The 18,106-nt window shown below is 44.1% G+C and overlaps 1 protein-coding gene across 4 annotated transcripts in view; it reads left to right on the top strand.

Moving 5' to 3' along the window:
- ABHD2 (abhydrolase domain containing 2) overlaps nucleotides 1-16,790 on the top strand; it is a 39,753-nt gene extending 22,963 nt beyond the window's left edge. For all 4 annotated transcript variants that reach the window (XM_004943845.5, XM_004943846.5, XM_040706968.2 and 1 more), the window contains exons 6-11: nucleotides 1,828-2,011; nucleotides 5,217-5,309; nucleotides 7,020-7,130; nucleotides 8,381-8,450; nucleotides 9,317-9,401; nucleotides 10,360-16,790. In XM_004943845.5, the coding sequence (XP_004943902.1) occupies nucleotides 1,828-2,011; nucleotides 5,217-5,309; nucleotides 7,020-7,130; nucleotides 8,381-8,450; nucleotides 9,317-9,401; nucleotides 10,360-10,556 (740 nt within the window). In that variant the 3' untranslated portion in view covers nucleotides 10,557-16,790. The remainder of the gene's footprint in view (nucleotides 1-1,827; nucleotides 2,012-5,216; nucleotides 5,310-7,019; nucleotides 7,131-8,380; nucleotides 8,451-9,316; nucleotides 9,402-10,359) is intronic.
- Nucleotides 16,791-18,106: the final 1,316 nt, after the last annotated feature.

Below are 18,106 nucleotides of genomic sequence, written 5' to 3'. Positions count from 1 at the left end.
CCTGGGACAGAGTACACTTCCAAAATTTATGGACTGTTCTCTGAAACCTTTGGCAGTATCATGTTAGCTGATACCTAATTATAATGCTATAGCCTGAATTCTCGAATAATTAACTAAAATGGTTAATAAGGGTCAGGGGAGGAGGGGAGATTAACACCACCACCAGCGTATAGATCTGCTACAGCTCTGCCTGGAGTGAGATGGTGATGTAACTTTTTTCTGTCAAGCATCAAATGCCTGTTTGGATTTTCTGAACCCTTAGTCTCAGTTTCTCAGAGTTTGCTGGAGCTGATGGTAGACTTTCTTCACTTTGTGTAGTTTTCCTTTAGACCCTAAGGAGCTGTTCTGCAATGTAGCTCTGGAGACATGCCTTTCTAAATCTTCTAAAGCCTTGGGGTGGGCAAGGAATGCCTAGCACTTCCTTTGAGCAAGTCACTAAATCACTAACAAGTGACTGTGCCAAGAATAGTGCCAGCAAGACCCTGAGCAAACTTTACTCTGTCTCTAATCCAAATACCCTTTGTCCTTTTAGCTTTTGCTGGATTCCTGATGTGTTTTGGGGAAACAAGTAGCATAAACTTGATTTGTGTGAGCCTTTACATCAGGCTTGACCTGTTGCTATTTTAGTTTCAAGTTTGTGAAATGATTGCCAGCTCTTTTCAAGTTGTGAAAGTCAAATGCAATAGTGTTATGACTGCTAGCTTCTTCCAGAGGAAGCTAAAGCAATGCGGCATTTGTCATCTTGTGGAAAATTGCTCACTGAGAATGTTCACAAGGAAGTGCCCAAGCCCTGATGAGATGCTCATCCAGGAGCTTTTTCTTTCACTGAAGTAATCACACACTTTGCTCAGCATCTGCTCCAGAGCTAGCTGAAATCTGAGGCTGATATCTAGCAAGGGTGTTGCATGCGGGGTGAAGGCAGACTGGAGCAGTGTTTGGATGGCATGGTGTAGAATCCAACCTCTTAGGATTTACCTTCCTGTAGCAGCCCCACAGGACAGATCTGAGATACACATGAATTAAAAGCTGGCATTTTATTTTGTTTGTGTGGTTTGTTCAGTTTGTGATGTTGAGTCTACCTGGAAGATTAACAAAGTGCGTAGTCAGTTGATAACACTGCCTTCGTTTCTCAGACAATCTGAGGACCACAATGCTGCCAGAAGTTTGATCCCTCAGTGTTGCAGCCTGTGGGATGCAAGTGAACATGAGCTGAGAGCAGCATGCATCTGTGTAGAAGTAGCTACCTCTTCCCCTGATGTGGGGAGGCCCATTCCTCTTGTAGGAAACTGCAGTATTTTTACCTCAAGTGGCTGAAAAAGGTCTAGCTGCTAATGCTTAAGCCATTCCCTCTAGCTCCAGTGAGCACCTGCTTAGGCTCCACAGTCCATTGAATCCTCTGTACTGACAAGCCCACTCTGTGTTTTCAACATGGATTTAAGAATCTATGGCTGTCTTGCTAAAAGCAATGAGCAGGCTGCTTTCCAGATACCACACTTCTGTTCAAAAGTGGCAAATTGCCTCAGGAAGACAATGATATGCTGTTATTTTTTAAGCTGCTTTGGGAAGGAAGAGTGGATTGTCACATCAGCTGTTCCCATGATCTTTTTTTTAATTCATCTTAATTTGGCAGTCGGTCCAAAACGAGGCATGAGCTGAGGTCCACAGGACCCATAAAACAGATGCCTGAGCATGTGAATCAGAGACCTTAAACCCTGAGGTTATTGAAAAATCGGGAGTAAGAAGCTGAACTTAAAGCATACAACTGGAGCTTGAAGTAGAAGTCTAGGACCGTTGGAAGATGCCTCTTGACACTGTCCTTGTTTTCAGGTTGCACCTGGGAATTTGGAGCCATGGTGAATCACATCAAGAAGACCTACCCTCAGACCCAGTTGGTTGTGGTAGGCTTCAGCCTGGGTGGAAACATCGTGTGCAAGTACCTGGGAGAGAACCAGGCTAACCAGGAGAGGGTGCTGTGCTGTGTCAGCGTGTGCCAGGGGTACAGCGCACTCAGGTGAGTCTGGAATTCTGTCCTGGTTTCTTCTGCAGGGTGGGGAGAAGAGGGCACTATTTCTCTTGCACTTATTTAGTCTTTATTCATAAAAGAGTGCAGGAGCCAAAGGAGCAGCCACAACTTTGTTGATTTGGCAGCACAAACAAATAGACTTTGTTGTCAGTGCAAACAAGCCTTCTGTACCTCACCAGGTACAAATACGGGCAGCTTCCATTCTACACATGAGTTGCCTAACTTTGTCATGGCAGAAATGCTGCAGTGTGCTAAGAGGAGGCATTCCTCATCCAGTCCTGGCTGGGCAGCATGACAAGCTTCTGAGCTGATGCCAGGATTAAAGCAATAGTTTACACTTTCTCATCACTCTGGAAAGTATCACTTGGTTCATAATAGTTCTTCTGGCTTCACTGTGGAGTTTCATAAGAGCTGTCGAGCTCCTATCTGCAGGCACTGAAAAAACACAAAGCTCAGACTGTCTGCTCGTGCTCTTCTCTTTTTGTGTGTCACCAAAATAGATAGTGCAGTAGGATGCTGAGGGCATGGAGAGGCACTTGCAATCATGCTGTAGGCCTGAAATTTGGAAGGAGAGGCTAAGGCTTTTAGATGGCCTGCCTACACATTAACCTGTCGTTCTCTGCTTGGAAGCCAAGGCCATAGCCCTTCACAAGAGCTGTAAGGGCTCCATCTAGCGTTCATACGTTTATTCACTGATGGAGGACAAGTGTACAGCACTGCTGCTTGGAAACTGGTAGCTCAATTGATGTGAAGTAACGTCCCATGTATGCACAGCTAATGAAGATTACAACAGTGCAATTGGTTAAACTAATGCTTCCATTTTTTTGTCTGTGCATATAAACAACGACTGATGTGTAGCTGACTGTACAGTGACTTAACTGCATCACTGAGCCATGAGAATATTGGAAAAGCAAAGGAGGCTATTGATACCCCCAGGCTATTTGTGTTAATGTCCTTTGGATGGATAAAGGTGAAACTATGACAGCACTGTGAGGGACTTGCCCTGGAGTTTGGCCTCCCAGAATGGTGAAAGTAGCAAGAATTCTCTTGATGCATTCTTTTGAAGGCATCTCCTGGAACTGTTCTTGCAGCCATCAAACAGGGTTTGCAAGGATCACATCTGGCCTTGGCCTGTTTGATTTGTCTTCTGCAGTTATGCAACATTGTATTTCTGGTCTCCAAAATGCTCTGAGTAATGCTATTGTCTAAGCTGGTTTCTTAGTACTATGTCACAATGTGCTTGTGGAACTGCAGGGTAGGGGCAACCTGTTTAACACTGCTGCACTTGGATATCCATATGGAAAAATAACAGCTGCTTGCCTGAGTTTAATGCAAGTCCTCTGTGGGTTCTTGTGGATTATTGAGCTCTTGACTCCACCTGCTGGGTAACCATCTACTAGCAAATCTCCAGTCACAAAACATCTGCTGTGTGTTACAGCGCACTCAGCAGGAAGGCTGTTCAGATCTCCTGTCTGCCTACCTAATATCTAGTGCTGCTTTTAAATGCTAATTGGAGCTGGGGGAAAGCAAGGTCAGTAAGTATCCACTAAGAAAAAGACAGGATAGTGTGGGCCTTCAGCCTCTCCCGTAGAAGGAGGTACAAAGCATCTCCAGGTGAAAAAGGTAAGCCTTGGCCTTCCTGGCCTTATTCTGATAGGTGCAAATAACTGGTCTCTGCCCTCTGGGCTACATGAAAGTGGATTACTCCGGTAGATGACAGCTTACAGGGTGGTTGTTTTTTTCTTAGCTTGTACAGCCTTTGTCCCCAAATACCTTTAGAAAGTAAAGGGAGAAAAATTGGGGAGAAGTGATGATGAGCAAGATGGAGCACATATCTGAAATACAAAAGCCTTTCCAGGGCATTATCCAAGTGTCCCATAGATGGGCCTGGTAAAGTGGCAGCAACAAAATGCTCTGCCAGCAGAAAATGGATCTCTTGGTTTAATGAATTAACACAAAGTTTGGGGAATTTGTTCCCTGAGGCCAAGCAGGGACATGTCTTCTTATTCCTTAATCTCTGCCTGCACAGACTTGATTCTACTCTTGTGGAATGCACCTTCACCATAGCAATGGGCTGTGGGGGGAGTCCCCACCTTTGAGACCTGTGCAGTCCTCAAAATGTTGGAGACTCTATATTTGTCAGTGCTTGCAGCATATTAACAGTCATGCTGTCTGCCACAGTAACTGTGGGGAAATGTAGCTTTAACTCCAGTCGCCTTGAAATGGCTTTAAAGGTTTGTTTGGAGAATCTTTTCCTGTCCTTATTCCTGTGGCTGGGCATAAACATGGTAGGTAAAGGCTGGCTATAGCCAGAAGGTCTGAGCTCCAGCATGGCTTACTACAGGCTGACAGCTTGCTTCTGCTCTGCTGGGGAACCTGTGGGTTGGGAATTTGTGATAAATCCACTGCAGCTCTCATTGTACGTTAATGTTTAAATGGGAGTATTTCGGTAGCTGAAACTACTTGCTCCCAGCATTCTTAGGTTGCTCAGTAAATGATAGTGTGTTTCCTCAGTAACAGCAAACCCTTTTAAGAGTAAAACTATAACCTGCCCATGACCCTGCATAGCAAAGGAGTGCTCTGTATCTGGCAGAGCTCACTGAAGTCTGGACAACTTTAGTTCTGTTTTAACAACAGATAAGCTGTGAAGTGCTATCCTGCTCTGAGAGTAGGTAGAGACCTCAACTGTGCTTCTTGCAGCTGCAACTGGTATTTATTCCTACAGTTATTGCCAATGAAGCTGAAACAATGACAGTGGATGTGAATATTGGAAACATCTGCACAAATGATTTTCTCTGCAAAGCAATTACACAAAATAAACAACTTTTTTTTTCCAGCAGCAGGTTTTAGTTTTTTCCTTGTTAGTTCCATTAGGTAAATTGCACTCAACTTGTGAAAAGGGATACCAAAGTCCTTTTGTCAGTGCTGCACATCTTGACTGATGGCTCTTAAATGGTCTGATCAGAACAGCTAATTGCATTGTGCAAAAGGAGACTGCAGATCTGTTTTCTGATACCATCAAACTTCATCAAAGTGAAAGTCATTTCCTGGGAAAGGTTAAGCTGTGGCAGGTAAAGCCCAGAGATGTGTTTACAAAGCCTGTAGGCTGCCATAAGATGTTACGGTGTATTACTCTGATCTTTAAAGATCTCCTTGAACAGCTTTGATTGTTATGCACTATGTTTATTTCTAGGGCACAGGAAACCTTCATGCAATGGGATCAATGTAGAAGATTTTATAACTTCCTCATGGCAGATAACATGAAGAAGATCATCCTTTCTCACAGGTAGTGTAGCACATCACTTACACTGATGGTGCTGATTGGATCAGTTGCTATATTGGATTTGTCTTCTCAGCCCTTTAAATTCAGACTCCTGAAAGATTACAAATTCCTTGCTCAGTGGTTTATAAATGAAGCAAGGAAAAGAAGGAGAACCTGTGTCAATCTCATATACTGTAAATACAGAAACTCTGGTGATCCTGATAGATGAAAGCAAGCTTTGTCATGGGATGTTTGGGGATTTTTTTTTCCTTCTGAGGAGATTTGCTTAATGAATAAACAAGATGAGCACAGGAAAGCATTGTAATTAAACTTCAAAGTGGAGTATTCAGCATCTGTTTCACTTCTAGCCAAAGAATCCCCTATTCAAGGAGCCTCTTGTTCTTTCTGCCACCTATCAGAGGTAGGATTAATCTGCAAGATCTGCTGCATGGGGCTGCTGCTTATTTGATAAGCAAACAGTCAGTCTGTAGATCTGGCTTCTAGCTGTTCTTCAGCAAAGAGCACGTAGCCAGCAGAATACTTAGTGTCGCTCTTCCTGGAGTGCAGATGTAGTCGTAGTATCCCTATGCTACTGCTGTGATCTGTGACTCTCACTTGTGAAAGGATTGTGTTTGTTAAACAGGTGACATGCTCATTATTGGTGTTGCCTCTTTGAAAAATTATCTGAGTGCTTCTAAGGCAATGAATGTGTAAGTACCTCATCTGTTACATTGGAAGATCCCTGAGTTGAGGGGAAAAAGAGGAGAATAGCTGTTAAGAGTCATCCCAGTTAGGGGTGTGAGTCTTTTGCAAACTTCTGGTTTGTTGCTTACACTCCTGTGCAATATGAAATACTTGCAGAAGGAGTTAGGTCAACTGGCTGTAGGATGATCCACATAATTCACTCCAGATTGACAAATATTTATACAACTTGATCAAGTTTAACATGTCAAGGTATATAATAAGCCCCCATTAAATGTGCATATTCATAAGCCAGATGAAGGCACTGCTGGCTTGGAGGAGAATTGGTGAAGTAATCTTTTTTCCGCAATCGTATGTGCTCTAAGACAGTTCTCCCAAGACAAACCCAGTCTCCCTCCTGCTCTGCCCTGCAGCTGCCTCTGAAAGGGAGAGAAAAAAAACAAACCTTTCCAACTTGTGGCCTTTGTTCTGTTTGTTAAGGGAGCGGTTTGTTCTGGTGAAGAAACACATCCTCTCCTGAGGGCGATAACTAATTATGACAAGTGTCCATAGTAAATAGCTTTCTGCTAAGGTAATGCCCCCAAGCAATTTCTGCTGGATGAGCTAACCTGATGTCTGTGCTGGGGGAGACTTCGGGGCCAGATGGTGAAGGAGGTGCTCTGCCCAGGACTGTTATGCTCTTGCCTGAGTCACCCATGAGTTTGGGCTGAAACCAAAGGACCCTGTCTCTCACAACATACGAAGCCTCTGTTCTAAATGCCGTTAGTGCTGTCTGCTCTGGGAGGATTCTTTATAGAGGCTCCTTAATGCAGTTTTTCAGTATAAAAGGAGAGCATTTTTCTCTGAAGTGGTTGTTAGTTTGTTATGCCTTATTGTGGTGGGAGGTGGATGGATAAGCTGTGCTTATTCTCAAGAAAGCCTCATGCGTATGTAGCTCACTTCTATTCTTGTCAGATTGGTCCTTGAGCGGGTCATGGCTTTGCTGTCATTGTTGTGATGTTTGGATGATTTTTCTTGCTATTCCTCTTTCAGGCAAGTTCTTTTTGGAGATAACGTGAAGAAGCCACAAAGCCTGTCAGATGCTGATCTGAGCAAACTCTATACAGCAACATCCCTTATGCAGATTGATGACAATGTTATGAGGTATGAAAGGGGACTGTTTCTCCTGCTTCAAGTGTTGCTCTTGCACACCTCTTGGTATGCCTGTAGGAATCTGGTGAAATGCAGTGCTGACACTCTCAGAAATCCTTCCTTGCCATTACATTGAATAAAACATCACAAAAACACCTCACAATCTTTATTCTTGACAATCAGGGCTTCTGTAAAGTCATCCAGGAGGCATTTATTTATAAGTAATGTCTGAACCTGCAGCCTAGAATACACTAGAAAGAAGCCTGTCCTGCCAAGAGGTCTAGAAAAAAATAGTGCAGAATGTGGAAAGCAGCTCAGAACTGCTCACAAGTATTCTTAGTCCAGCTTGCATTTTGAAACAAACCCTCCTTCTGCAAAATACTACCACCATCTCCATAAACATTAGGGCTGGCTGAGATAACATGAACTTTTTAACTTGTCATGCTAACAGCTAAATGAAGCTCTCTGCTTTATTACTCCGTAGTGGGTTGCTGCTTGTATCCTTGAAAACAACACAGCACTTTGTTCAGTGTCTGAATTCACGCCATGGCATGTTCTGTATCAGGCACTGACACCTTAACAAAATGCTGAAGCTGTACACTGTCAGCTATACAGCTTTAAGGGCTTTTGGAGCATTGTTGTCTGCTGTCTTTCTAAAAGTGATTCCTAGGGGAAATCTTCCTACTTGTCCCTCATCTCTGAGACTTGTGTAGTTTCCACCTACAGCTACATCATTGTCTCCTACTCTCCAAGAGAAAAAAAAGGGCACTTGAATAGACACTCACTGAACCATGGGTGTAGGATGAAGGGCTAAGGATACAGCGAAGAACTGCATCTACAGTGGATTCTGTGAATCTTGTAGGCAGACCCTTTTGGGTCCAGTAAGTTTGAGGTTTGTCAGCTGTAATGGTTTTACATTTGAAAAGGTTTTCAGGTGAAGAAGATCATTAAGTAATTCATATGTGTGAAAGAAAGCAAGTTGAGATTAAAAACAGAATGCCTCGTAGGGTGCTGTATTTCAACTTGTGTGATTAACTTGCTGTGCATAAAAAAATATGCCTCCTGCTAACAGTGTTTGAGTAAGCACAGAAAGCATAAAAGTAGGAGCTGCTGAAGGTGGATTTTCAGAAGCAGCAGGTAGAGAAAAGGCATCGTCCATATAAATCCAGGCATCATTCCTGTCTCTGCATCTCTGTCCTTACTTGCAAATGGGAGTCACGTGTACTAGAAACAGATGATGGCAATGACACTGTCCTTTTCAGGAAGTTCCATGGCTACAGTTCCCTGAAGGAATACTATGAAGAGGAAAGCTGCCTGCATTACTTGCACAGGGTAAGCTCTTGCAATTAAGGCTGCTTTTGTACCTTCTTTATTCTACCGGAGATGAAAATGCTTGCTGGTTTCTGTTGCTGATACCTGGACACAGCTGTCTTGGCAGTGATTTTTAGAAGTAATCAGATACAGCCTCCTGGAGTAAGATTTCAGTCTTACTACCCCTAATGCTGGTGCGAAATGCTCTAAGCTCTTAAGGGCATATAACTCTGGGTAGCAGCATCCAAGTGATCGTGATAAAGCCACACAAGCAGCTGAACCCCTCTGTGTGTAGTGCATAAGATGGGAAACAGGTGGTGGCATACAGCATGCAGCTTTAAGGAAAAAGGTGCCAGATACTCTGGAAGAGGCACAGGACACTATCTGGAAGGCAGATGCTTAGCAAGTGCTGCAGAAATGAAACTGGGATATTAATTCCTTCTTAATCTGCTGAACCAGTGGATGGAAACACTCCAAGGGAGTTTCCTGGACTTTAACCAAGGTGTCCATAACAGAGCTGGCACTGGTAGCCTGGTGTGCAAAGCAGTGCAGAGCAGAAAGGGTGTGACTATTTGAATTCTGAGAATGGGGAGGATCTGTGACTCAGTCTGCATCTGTTCTGTTACACTCCTGTCTCTTTTTTTCATACAATTGAATTGGAAAAAAAAAACATTCAAGGCATTCAAGGGCTACTGAGTACTCCACAAGTAAAAAGCCACCACTCTTTATTTTTGGCTTTGTTTTCCTGATGGTTTTCCAGGTACAGGATAACTCTGAAATAAGATGTCTGCATTGAGCCAAGAGAAGATGCTTTAACAATTAATAGAAATTCAAATACCACCCCCTTACTGCTTTTTTTTTCTCTTCTGCTGTGTTTCTGGATATAGATCTATGTTCCTCTTCTGCTGGTTAATGCTGCTGATGACCCTCTTGTGCACGAGAGCCTTCTATCAATTCCAAGAGCTCTTTCAGGTATGTTGAAGCAGTCTGCTCTGGGAGTGCATATTTGTGTACCTGCATCTCCCTTATCTCTTCGTGATCCATGATTACAAAGCAGCTCCACTTGCCTCCTTACGCTTGTAATCCTGTGGGAAGCATACTAAGCCTCTTTAAAACACCAGTTGCTAGAACTAATGAGGCCAACCACGAGCAGGAAGAACTTGAGTCCTTCTTTCTGGCATCTTCTGCTGTTTCAGCTTATGTCGATTGCCAGCAGTTTATATTCAGGTTACATTCCTGAGTGAAAAAAATTGCTTCCTCGTGTCTTCATTACTCACTGAGATTTAGTAGAAGGGGGGTTGCTGATGAAGGGAGCGCTTTCATAGTTGCATTATTTGATAGTCAACTAAGATATCTCCTTTGATAAGTTTTGTCAGCTATCTTCAGCCAAGAAAAAGGCAAATAATCTTTGGAAGCTCAGGAGAAGGAGCTGGTTGCTGGGTTTTTTTGCACAAATAGTGGGTGCATGAGGAGGAAAACAGGATTCACTCCTTTTTTGAAAGCTATGATGGGTGAATTAATCTTCAGCTGCTTCCAGATGGATCCAAGCACAGGGATTTTCTCACTATACATGGACCAAGGTGGCTAATATGCCAGAGCTTTTGTGTAGCTTGACATGATGCTAATGGTCCTAGTTCCAGTGTATGAATTAAAGATGGAGGGATGTGACCTGTATTGCCACAACGGCCTAGCTGGCAGCTGGAATTGGTTCCTGTGGCCTGTCTTGTTCTGTGAAATTGTAAGCTTACATGCTTTTGACTTCAGATTAGCCATGGCCTTGGTCACTGTTTCTGCTTACTTCATAATATTGCTCCTGTTGTTTCAGTTCCTATACCAAGACTTGAGTTCATTATCACAGCTTAAAATGGTTTCATTCTCAGCTCCAAGATGCTAACATTCAGGACCTATGTGCTTTTTTTTTTTTTTACAGAGAAAAAAGAAAATGTCATGCATGTGTTGCCCCTTCATGGAGGCCATCTGGGCTTTTTTGAGGGGTCTGTACTATTCCCAGAGCCTCTTACCTGGATGGATAAGCTTGTGGTGCAGTATGCCAATGCCATCTGCCAGTGGGAGAAGACAAAGTCTCACTGCTCAGACACAGAGCAGGCGGTATCTGGCCAGGAGTAATCGACCCAAAGACTCTGGATCACTTCAGTGTGTCTCCCCCTTTGGGAACTCTTTGTTCCCTCACCTGCTGCTTCAGGTTTCCATTCCTTTTGATATCCTATGGCTGGGTTTTGATCACAAAGTTTCCTTCTGAATTGGAGTTAAAACAGCGGTTAATATCTGGTCAGAGAATCTTTGCTTATATTGTCACTTGGGTTTGTAATTTACTGCTCTGCTTGAAGAATTAGATTGCTCACTGTGACTTGTTACAGGGTTATTGAGTTGAAGACAACTTGCTCTGATATAGCAGAAGTTTCAGATGTCAAAATTGCTTCACCAGCTGATCAAGAACTTGATCTGCAGCATTTAGGTAGGTGTAGATGGCAGGGTACCTGTAATTCTTCTCTGTCCCGGTACTAGAAAAACCCTGTACCAAGCCACAGGCCAGTCAGTGGTCCAGACTGTGTGCCACTAAATTGTGGCTTGATAAAACAGATGCTTGACTGCGAGTACCAGCCTTGCACCATCTCAAGGGAATGTTTTACTTCCTAGGAGTGCAGATACACAAGTCTGTCAGGTGAAAAATGTTTGACTTCTCCATGCTTCAGATATCTGTTGGTTGGGGTATCTTTATACTGGGATTCCAGTAAGAGGAAAGCTGCAGACTGGCAATGCCAGTTAATGTTTCAATGTAAAACATGTATTCACACCAAGACCAGCCCAGTCACCTTGTCACGTTTGGTTCTTTTTAAATGTAGTCATATTTTTAGTAATGGATTTCTTGTTTGATACGGGGCTTTTTAAAGCTGGCTCTGGCTTCCTAATGGAAGGCAGTGATTAAGAATCTACAGGACCTTTTGTGAGCTCAATGTTTTAAGAATATTTTGTAGTAGGTACTCTGTTAGGGATTGAACTGTGGGGGGAGAACGTGTCTATTTAGATTTACTCCCCTTGTGTCAGGGTAGATCATACCAAAATTCTTGCCCTTAGCTTTCAAAGCATTTAATGGTTTTCAGACCCATGACTTGCCTTACAGTTGATGGGAACCTGATGGGTCTAGCCCTGTGTAACTCAAGTGATATCTTTGTCTAACTGCTTCCATATCTATGTAAATGCTGCAGGATTTTACTGGCTCCTCACTTGAATTCCTTTCACACTCCCAGACATCCTCTTCTAGGTTCTACATGCAAAGTGAAGTGTGATAGCTGTTTGCAGGAAAGATGCGTACTCACTTGTGCTTTTCCCTCAAGTGTCTGTTATGGTCTGTGCCAAGACTGTTACTGAGGACTCTAATTTATCCCCTGGTAGGAAAGTTGCCCTGTGACAATCTGGAGACTGAAAATTTGTGGTGGAAATCTTTTTTTTTACTGTTTGTTCTGTCAGTATTCTTGTCTCATTCATCCATCCTCGAGACTTCTTTATCACAGTGTCAGTGAAGCTCTTTTCCCGTCACGCTTCCTGCATCAATTAGCACTTTATTGCTTTAGCCTTGGTTTGTGTTTCGGGCACTTTAGCGTATAGTTTGAGTGAAACAAGCTGCAAGACTTCAGTGTGGTGATAGGGGGGAACGAGCCTTCTGGACTGCCTTGTCCCTGAACTTCATTCAGTAGGTTGCAGAGGTAGGTTTTTAATTTAATAAAGCAATAACTAACTTTTGTAGCAAAGGTGCATTATCATATCAGGAAATTCCTTTCAGTTTGCCTTAGGCCAGACACCTTGGCCTGCTACAATGAGCTGTGGCTGTCTCCTTGTTAGTAAACCCAGGTTTCCTTTTTTCCCCTCAAAGGAAAGATGTGGCCAAGTAAAGCTACTGTAATACTTGGTCATGCTTGTGGCTGTTCCTTCAGAGCTATTTTAGGGCATGAGTTAACAAGGGTATTCTTAGCTGATGGATATCTTGTGTGTGTTGTTATCCTCTTATTCATACTGCATCTGTGTATATCAGTAAAATCTGTCACACAAGAAATTCAGATTTTTGCTCAAGTAACTGTTCCTGTAATTCTCACAGGGTGTGACGTAAATATATTCTCACTTCAACAGAAGTAGAGTATAAATAACATTTGTAGACATCAAATAGATACAGGATAAATTTAGGTATATAGGATATATGTATTTTTTTCCTCTCCAGTGGGTTACCACTTTAGAAATGTTCCAGCTTTCATAACATGCTACATCTGTAGCTTACGCAGGTCACAGCAGTCTGCCCTGAGGAAGCAGAGCTGCTCTTCCCATGGCAAGAGGCACCATCTTTGAAATGCTTCATGTCCTGCCTCAGTCCAGCTTTACTGTGCTGTGAGATGAATATCAACTCCAGACAGCTTTAGAGGAGCAGAAGCTTCCCTTTGTAATGATACCACTGTTGAGGTGAAGAGCCCATCGTATGACCCACCCTGTAGATAACTATGAAATGAAGGACAGTATGTATGAAACCTTGGCAAGCAAAATACCTGCCTGCCTCAAGTATGAGTGTTATTAGAGTAATGCTGAGCTTTCAGCCCGCATGGCTGAAGTTCTGCCTTCCTTCACAGGACCCCCAAACTCAAAGGAACAGTTCAGCTGTTGACTGATCCAGAACACTAAAGGTACAAGTGAGAGAGAACTGTTCTCTTGCTTCTGAGTTGAGGTGAAGGAACACAGTGCTTTTCCACCAGGTCATGCCAGTTCATCTGAAAGCGGAGCTTTGTTATGGAAAGGTTTTCCTGAGGAGCTTTTCCTCCTTCCTTTTTGTAATGGAGATCGTCCTTGACAAACCAGGTTTTGAAATAGGGTTTTCTTGTTTCTAAGATAGGAAGAAATTACTTCCCCAAATGCACCTTTATTTTGTTCTGGCTGCTATTGCAGATAGCCAGTCAACCATAAACCTTTTTAAGCACATATTTCCAAAAATGAGGTAAACATCTGGGCAGTTCATAATGCAGCAAGAGCTGTAGCTTTGTTGAATTGAGGTTTTGCTTTAGGACTTTTTTCAAGGAATACTCTTTCTTTGTGCCCTGTAGCCCATACCTTCATATTTCAGAGGTGCTGTGAAATTCTTGATACTTTCCACTAGAGAAGTGATATAGGTCTGTCCTGCTTAATTGATCTGTTTTTTTTGCAATTTCTACTTGCATCCACAGCTACTCATACCACTTGTGGTTTGACCAGCTAATGTAGCCCATTTGGGAAGGAAGAGCTTTGGCGTAGCTTGCAGAGGTTCCTGAGCCTCACTAGCTTTGATGTAGGTGGAAACGGTAAAAATCTCTTCTCCCCATCCCACCCAATTTGATGCTACTTTTTCAAAGCAATGCTCGTGTTGTCAAACTTTCAGCAGTAATTTGGAGATCCCAAGGAAGCAGTAGGAGAAGAGAAAGGTAAGCTGCAGTGCACGTTATCTAAAGACCTTCAAAAAAGGAAATCCAGTGCTAAATTTTGCTGCTGACAATGACTGGCAATGATATCTAGTGCCCGTAGAACAGACAGGATGGGACTTTGTCCAATCCGAAGCTGAAATGCTTTTCTCTCCCAAAATTAGGCAGTGCTACTTTTGTGATGTCACCAAACGGTCCTCACTTGCCCAGTGAACCCAAAATGCAATATGGATTCTTCATCTCGGAGGTGAAGTTGTCTTTTTCATCTCATGTCAAAACAAATGAGGTAGTCAAAGCGTGTACTTCTACATCATTACAGTTGAAGCCTCCAGTATGATGAATCTGTCTTGAGCTCTTTTTAGTTCCAGAGTGAGATTAGAAAACGCATTAGCAGAGCTCTTCATTTATTCTCATGTAGTATAGACCTCTCTTCCCATCACTGTAAGTAGCACTTAAATAAGGACACTCTCAATCAGATAGCAAGTTGCAGGACTTATTTTGTTGGTGGTTAGGCTGGTCCAACCACCATCTTAGTCAGTGTATGGAGGGATCTGAAGCTTGTAGGTGAGCAGCTGGGACCTGCTCGAACTGAATACAAGGAACTTGCAGCTTCTATTACATGAGATCTGCCAGCATATTTAATGATCCTTTTGTTGGAATCTAAATGGAAGGTGTTTTCAAATGGGTCGGCAGTGCTGTGGTTGTACTGTAAAGGCACACTTGAACCTCCCTGCAGTCTTTTCCTGATGGCTTTTCTGCAGGTCTTGGTTTATGAAGATACAGGTTACAGAGACAGGGCATTAAGCAAGGACATTAAGAACTATTATCTCCAGTATTGAATTTAGCCAGGCTACTTGTGTGTCATCTGTCCTGGGTCTGTCACAAGTTCCTGGACCACAGCCCTCTGACACGTGGTGCCTTGCCCTTTTTCTTCTCCCTTGACATCAGCATATGTAGAGACTTCAGTAACAGCTGTCAGAGCTCTGGGGCTTTGCTTTCTAGTAAGGACATCTCAGACACCAGGCAGTGAGACACCTCTGGTGATGCACACCCTACCAGTGTGTGCTGACTTAAAGGACTTTTGTGGGCAGCCTACGACTCGCTATAGTCTATTCCAATGCTTAAAATAGCAATGTATATAATCAGGGGATCGTCTTTCAGCTCTGCTCCTCAAATTTGCCTCTGGCCATAGGGATTAAGTCCTAGAGGGAGGGTTAGCTTAATATGTGACTTTGTACCATATAGCCCCAAAGTTATAGTGTCTATCAACTCTTCAGCAGCAAAGCTGAAGACGGCTACAGCTCAAAAGAGCAGAGCAGTAACTTCAGGAATTAATTGCCAAACAGTTCAGTCACCTGGATTGCTTCCAAGTTGTCTTTTCTTAAGTAACATAATATCTGTCTGGAGTTCATTGAAATTCTTTACAGCCTTTTCCAAGGAGATCAGAAAAGGCCCTGGTCTTGTGCTGCGCGTGTAAGTCATTTGTTGTGTAGAGTGTCATGTCAAGTCCTGGTCCATGTCCTTATTCTGGCAGGTCTGTTGGTTGGGCAGGTCCCAGAGCCACAGCAACTCAAGCAGTGTTTCCTTCCAGGGTTTCTGATCCCAGGCAAAAAGCAAACAGCTTGTCTTGGTGTCAGGGCTTCCTGAGCTTTATCCAAGCTTAGAACGGCCCAAAGCAACACAGACCCAAGCAAGGGCTGCCTTGTAACCGTGCCCCTTTTATTGCTGGGAGTGTCGCTTACAGTGGCCTGGGCTTCTCTCAGCTCTTAGGGAAGCTCAGACGTAAGTGCTGTCAATGAGTCCAAGCAGTTGCCAGCTCTCCACACTGCAGCAAAAGGGTTTCTGGGATTATCCTGAACGATTCCATTTCGAACACTTTGTTTTGAACACTCTTGGTTTTGCTGGTTAATCAATGGACAAAAACACTGCAATCCAGGGCAGCATTTATCAGGTTGGATCTGTTGGTGTCAAACAATCTTTTCCGTGTCTGTCTGATAACACTCTCAAAAAACCCTGGCCCTGTGTGCTCTGTGGATAGACCATGACTCTTCTTCTCACCCTATGGCCTTGCCTAACCCAGGTGACTTTAATGCCAGTGAGGAGCGGTCCCACTAGGTGGCTCTACACAAAGCCTTCCTGCTGTTGTCTGAATGACGAGCTTGCATCATCTGTCAGCAGACATGCAAGAGCTTCGATTAGATGCAGAATTTCCTTCTAGGATCTCCGTTACAGCTTTGCAGGGATGCTGACCCTTCTGATGACGAGTCTGACATAACCAAACCTTACTGCTCAGCCCAAGTCAGCAGCTTTCCAAAGGAGCATGTTTTCTGACAGCTCTCCCCTATTTCCCAATGACACATCACTAGAAACTCTGGAGAAAGCATTCACCTCTTTGCAAGAGGAGCCCTTTCTCTGAAATGCCAAACTGGAGGCTGCGTGGAGCCCTCAGAAAGGCAGGCCTGTCCTCTTCTTGTGCTGCCCATGCAGCCGTGTTAGAACAGACTGAGTGACTTCTGATGCTCTCGGTGAGCAGTGCGGTTTACTGTGAGAATGTTCTCAATTTGGCACAGTTATACTCTGGAACAATCTCTAAATGCTGCCCTGAAGAAGCTTGTGTACCGAGATACCCTCCTGCTGCCATGTTCTGAGTCAGATTCTCTGAAGCTGACAGCTGCAGGGGAGATGATTTGCAACTAGCAATGCAATTTTTCTATATCTGCTGATGTTTACCTTTAAAATTATATATATATATATAAATATATATAAAACAGTGTCTTTGATTTTTTTTCTTTAATTTTTGTTCTTCCGTGTGATGTATAATGGAGGTCATGGCAAAACAAAATGTAATTTTGTTATCTTTGATTCAGTGGGATTTCTTTATTTAAAAATAAAGGACTTATTGAAGCCAGTGCTCCGTGGAGTGGCTGTGTACGACGTTTTTGGTGGTGGGAAAGTCTCAACAGATAAAGCAGCCATTTCTTCCTCTGTGAAAGGATTTCCTATGGAAAGGATCGTCTGATGTGGGAGTATATTGAGCCAAGAGGATAATCTTGCTCTTCTCCTCCCTGCCTCTAGGGGGGAATCGCTGCCCTCAGGTAAAGCTGAAGTGTGCAGTAGGAAGGTGGCAGTAGTGCCCAGGGGCTCTGCTACAGCTCAGGGCAGGTGTGCCAGCACTCACTGCCCCTGCCAGTCCACCTGGAGCCTTCCTCTGCTTTGTGTCCTAGGAAGCAGAGCAAGGACTGCGGCATGAAGAGCAGCGCTGCTGTGGCACTGTCTTTGGTTGTTTGTCTTGCAAAGGAGGTGTGATTGCTTTGGCTCCCAAGCAAGCTGTTGGGTTTGCACTGGCTGGATGGTTGTCACACCTTGTTTCCCTGGGTCTGCTGGCCCTGTAGAGAGCCCAGCACGGCCAGAGGTCTCTTTCAATCCTTTTCCAGACCCTTGCAGCACAAGCCTAGCACAGCCCCAGGCTGGGAACTGCTGCGTGTCCCGTGCTGCTCAGTGTATCAGCTGGGACTGGAGAAAATGGATTTAACCCTAGATGTCTGCCCAGACAGGCCCCATCCTCCCGGCAGCTTCAGAACAGACATCCTGTTTGGTTTGAGCCTGAGCCAGTGCCCTGATGAATGCAGCTCTTGTCAGCACCCTGCACCTCGGCTGGCTGCGGATGGGCTCTGGTCTTTGCTCTGCTAATGAAAGGCATTCGTGTGCAACTGCAGAGCTGGGGGAGGGGAAAAGGGGCATGCTGCGCTGACAGGGTGATGGGGAAGGCAACCACCAAGTCCTGGGCAGGCAGCAGCCCCTTGCTCTTCTCCAAGTCGTGCTGCTCTCATGGCTGATGGCCAAGTGAGAAGTCGAGCATCTGATCAGCTCCTGCATGAACCACTTATTGCTTCACCACCTCAGAGCTTCTGGTTCATAACCCAGAACACTTTGCTTTCCCTGGCAGGGAGATACTTCCACCTCCTCCTTATACCATTATCTCCCTCCTGCTGACTCCAAGCTACAGGTGCTGCCACTCCCCGCTGATCCGTTGTGCCTTTCCCTGCCCTCCTTGGATACCTTTCATGGAGATTTTCTGACCTGAACTACTCAGATCTGAGCTCCCTGCCAGGTGCAGTGCTAGGCAGCTTTGTTGGGGATTTTAGAGGACTTAGGAGGGTAATTCTGTATGTCTTCCACTGTTCTGTGGTTAGCATTCCTCTTCTGCCCTCAGTGGCTGCTGTT

The sequence above is a fragment of the Gallus gallus genome, chromosome 10, assembly GCF_016699485.2.
Source record: "Gallus gallus isolate bGalGal1 chromosome 10, bGalGal1.mat.broiler.GRCg7b, whole genome shotgun sequence".
Lineage (NCBI taxonomy): Eukaryota > Metazoa > Chordata > Aves > Galliformes > Phasianidae > Gallus > Gallus gallus.
This window is presented reverse-complemented; position numbering and strand designations above follow the sequence as displayed.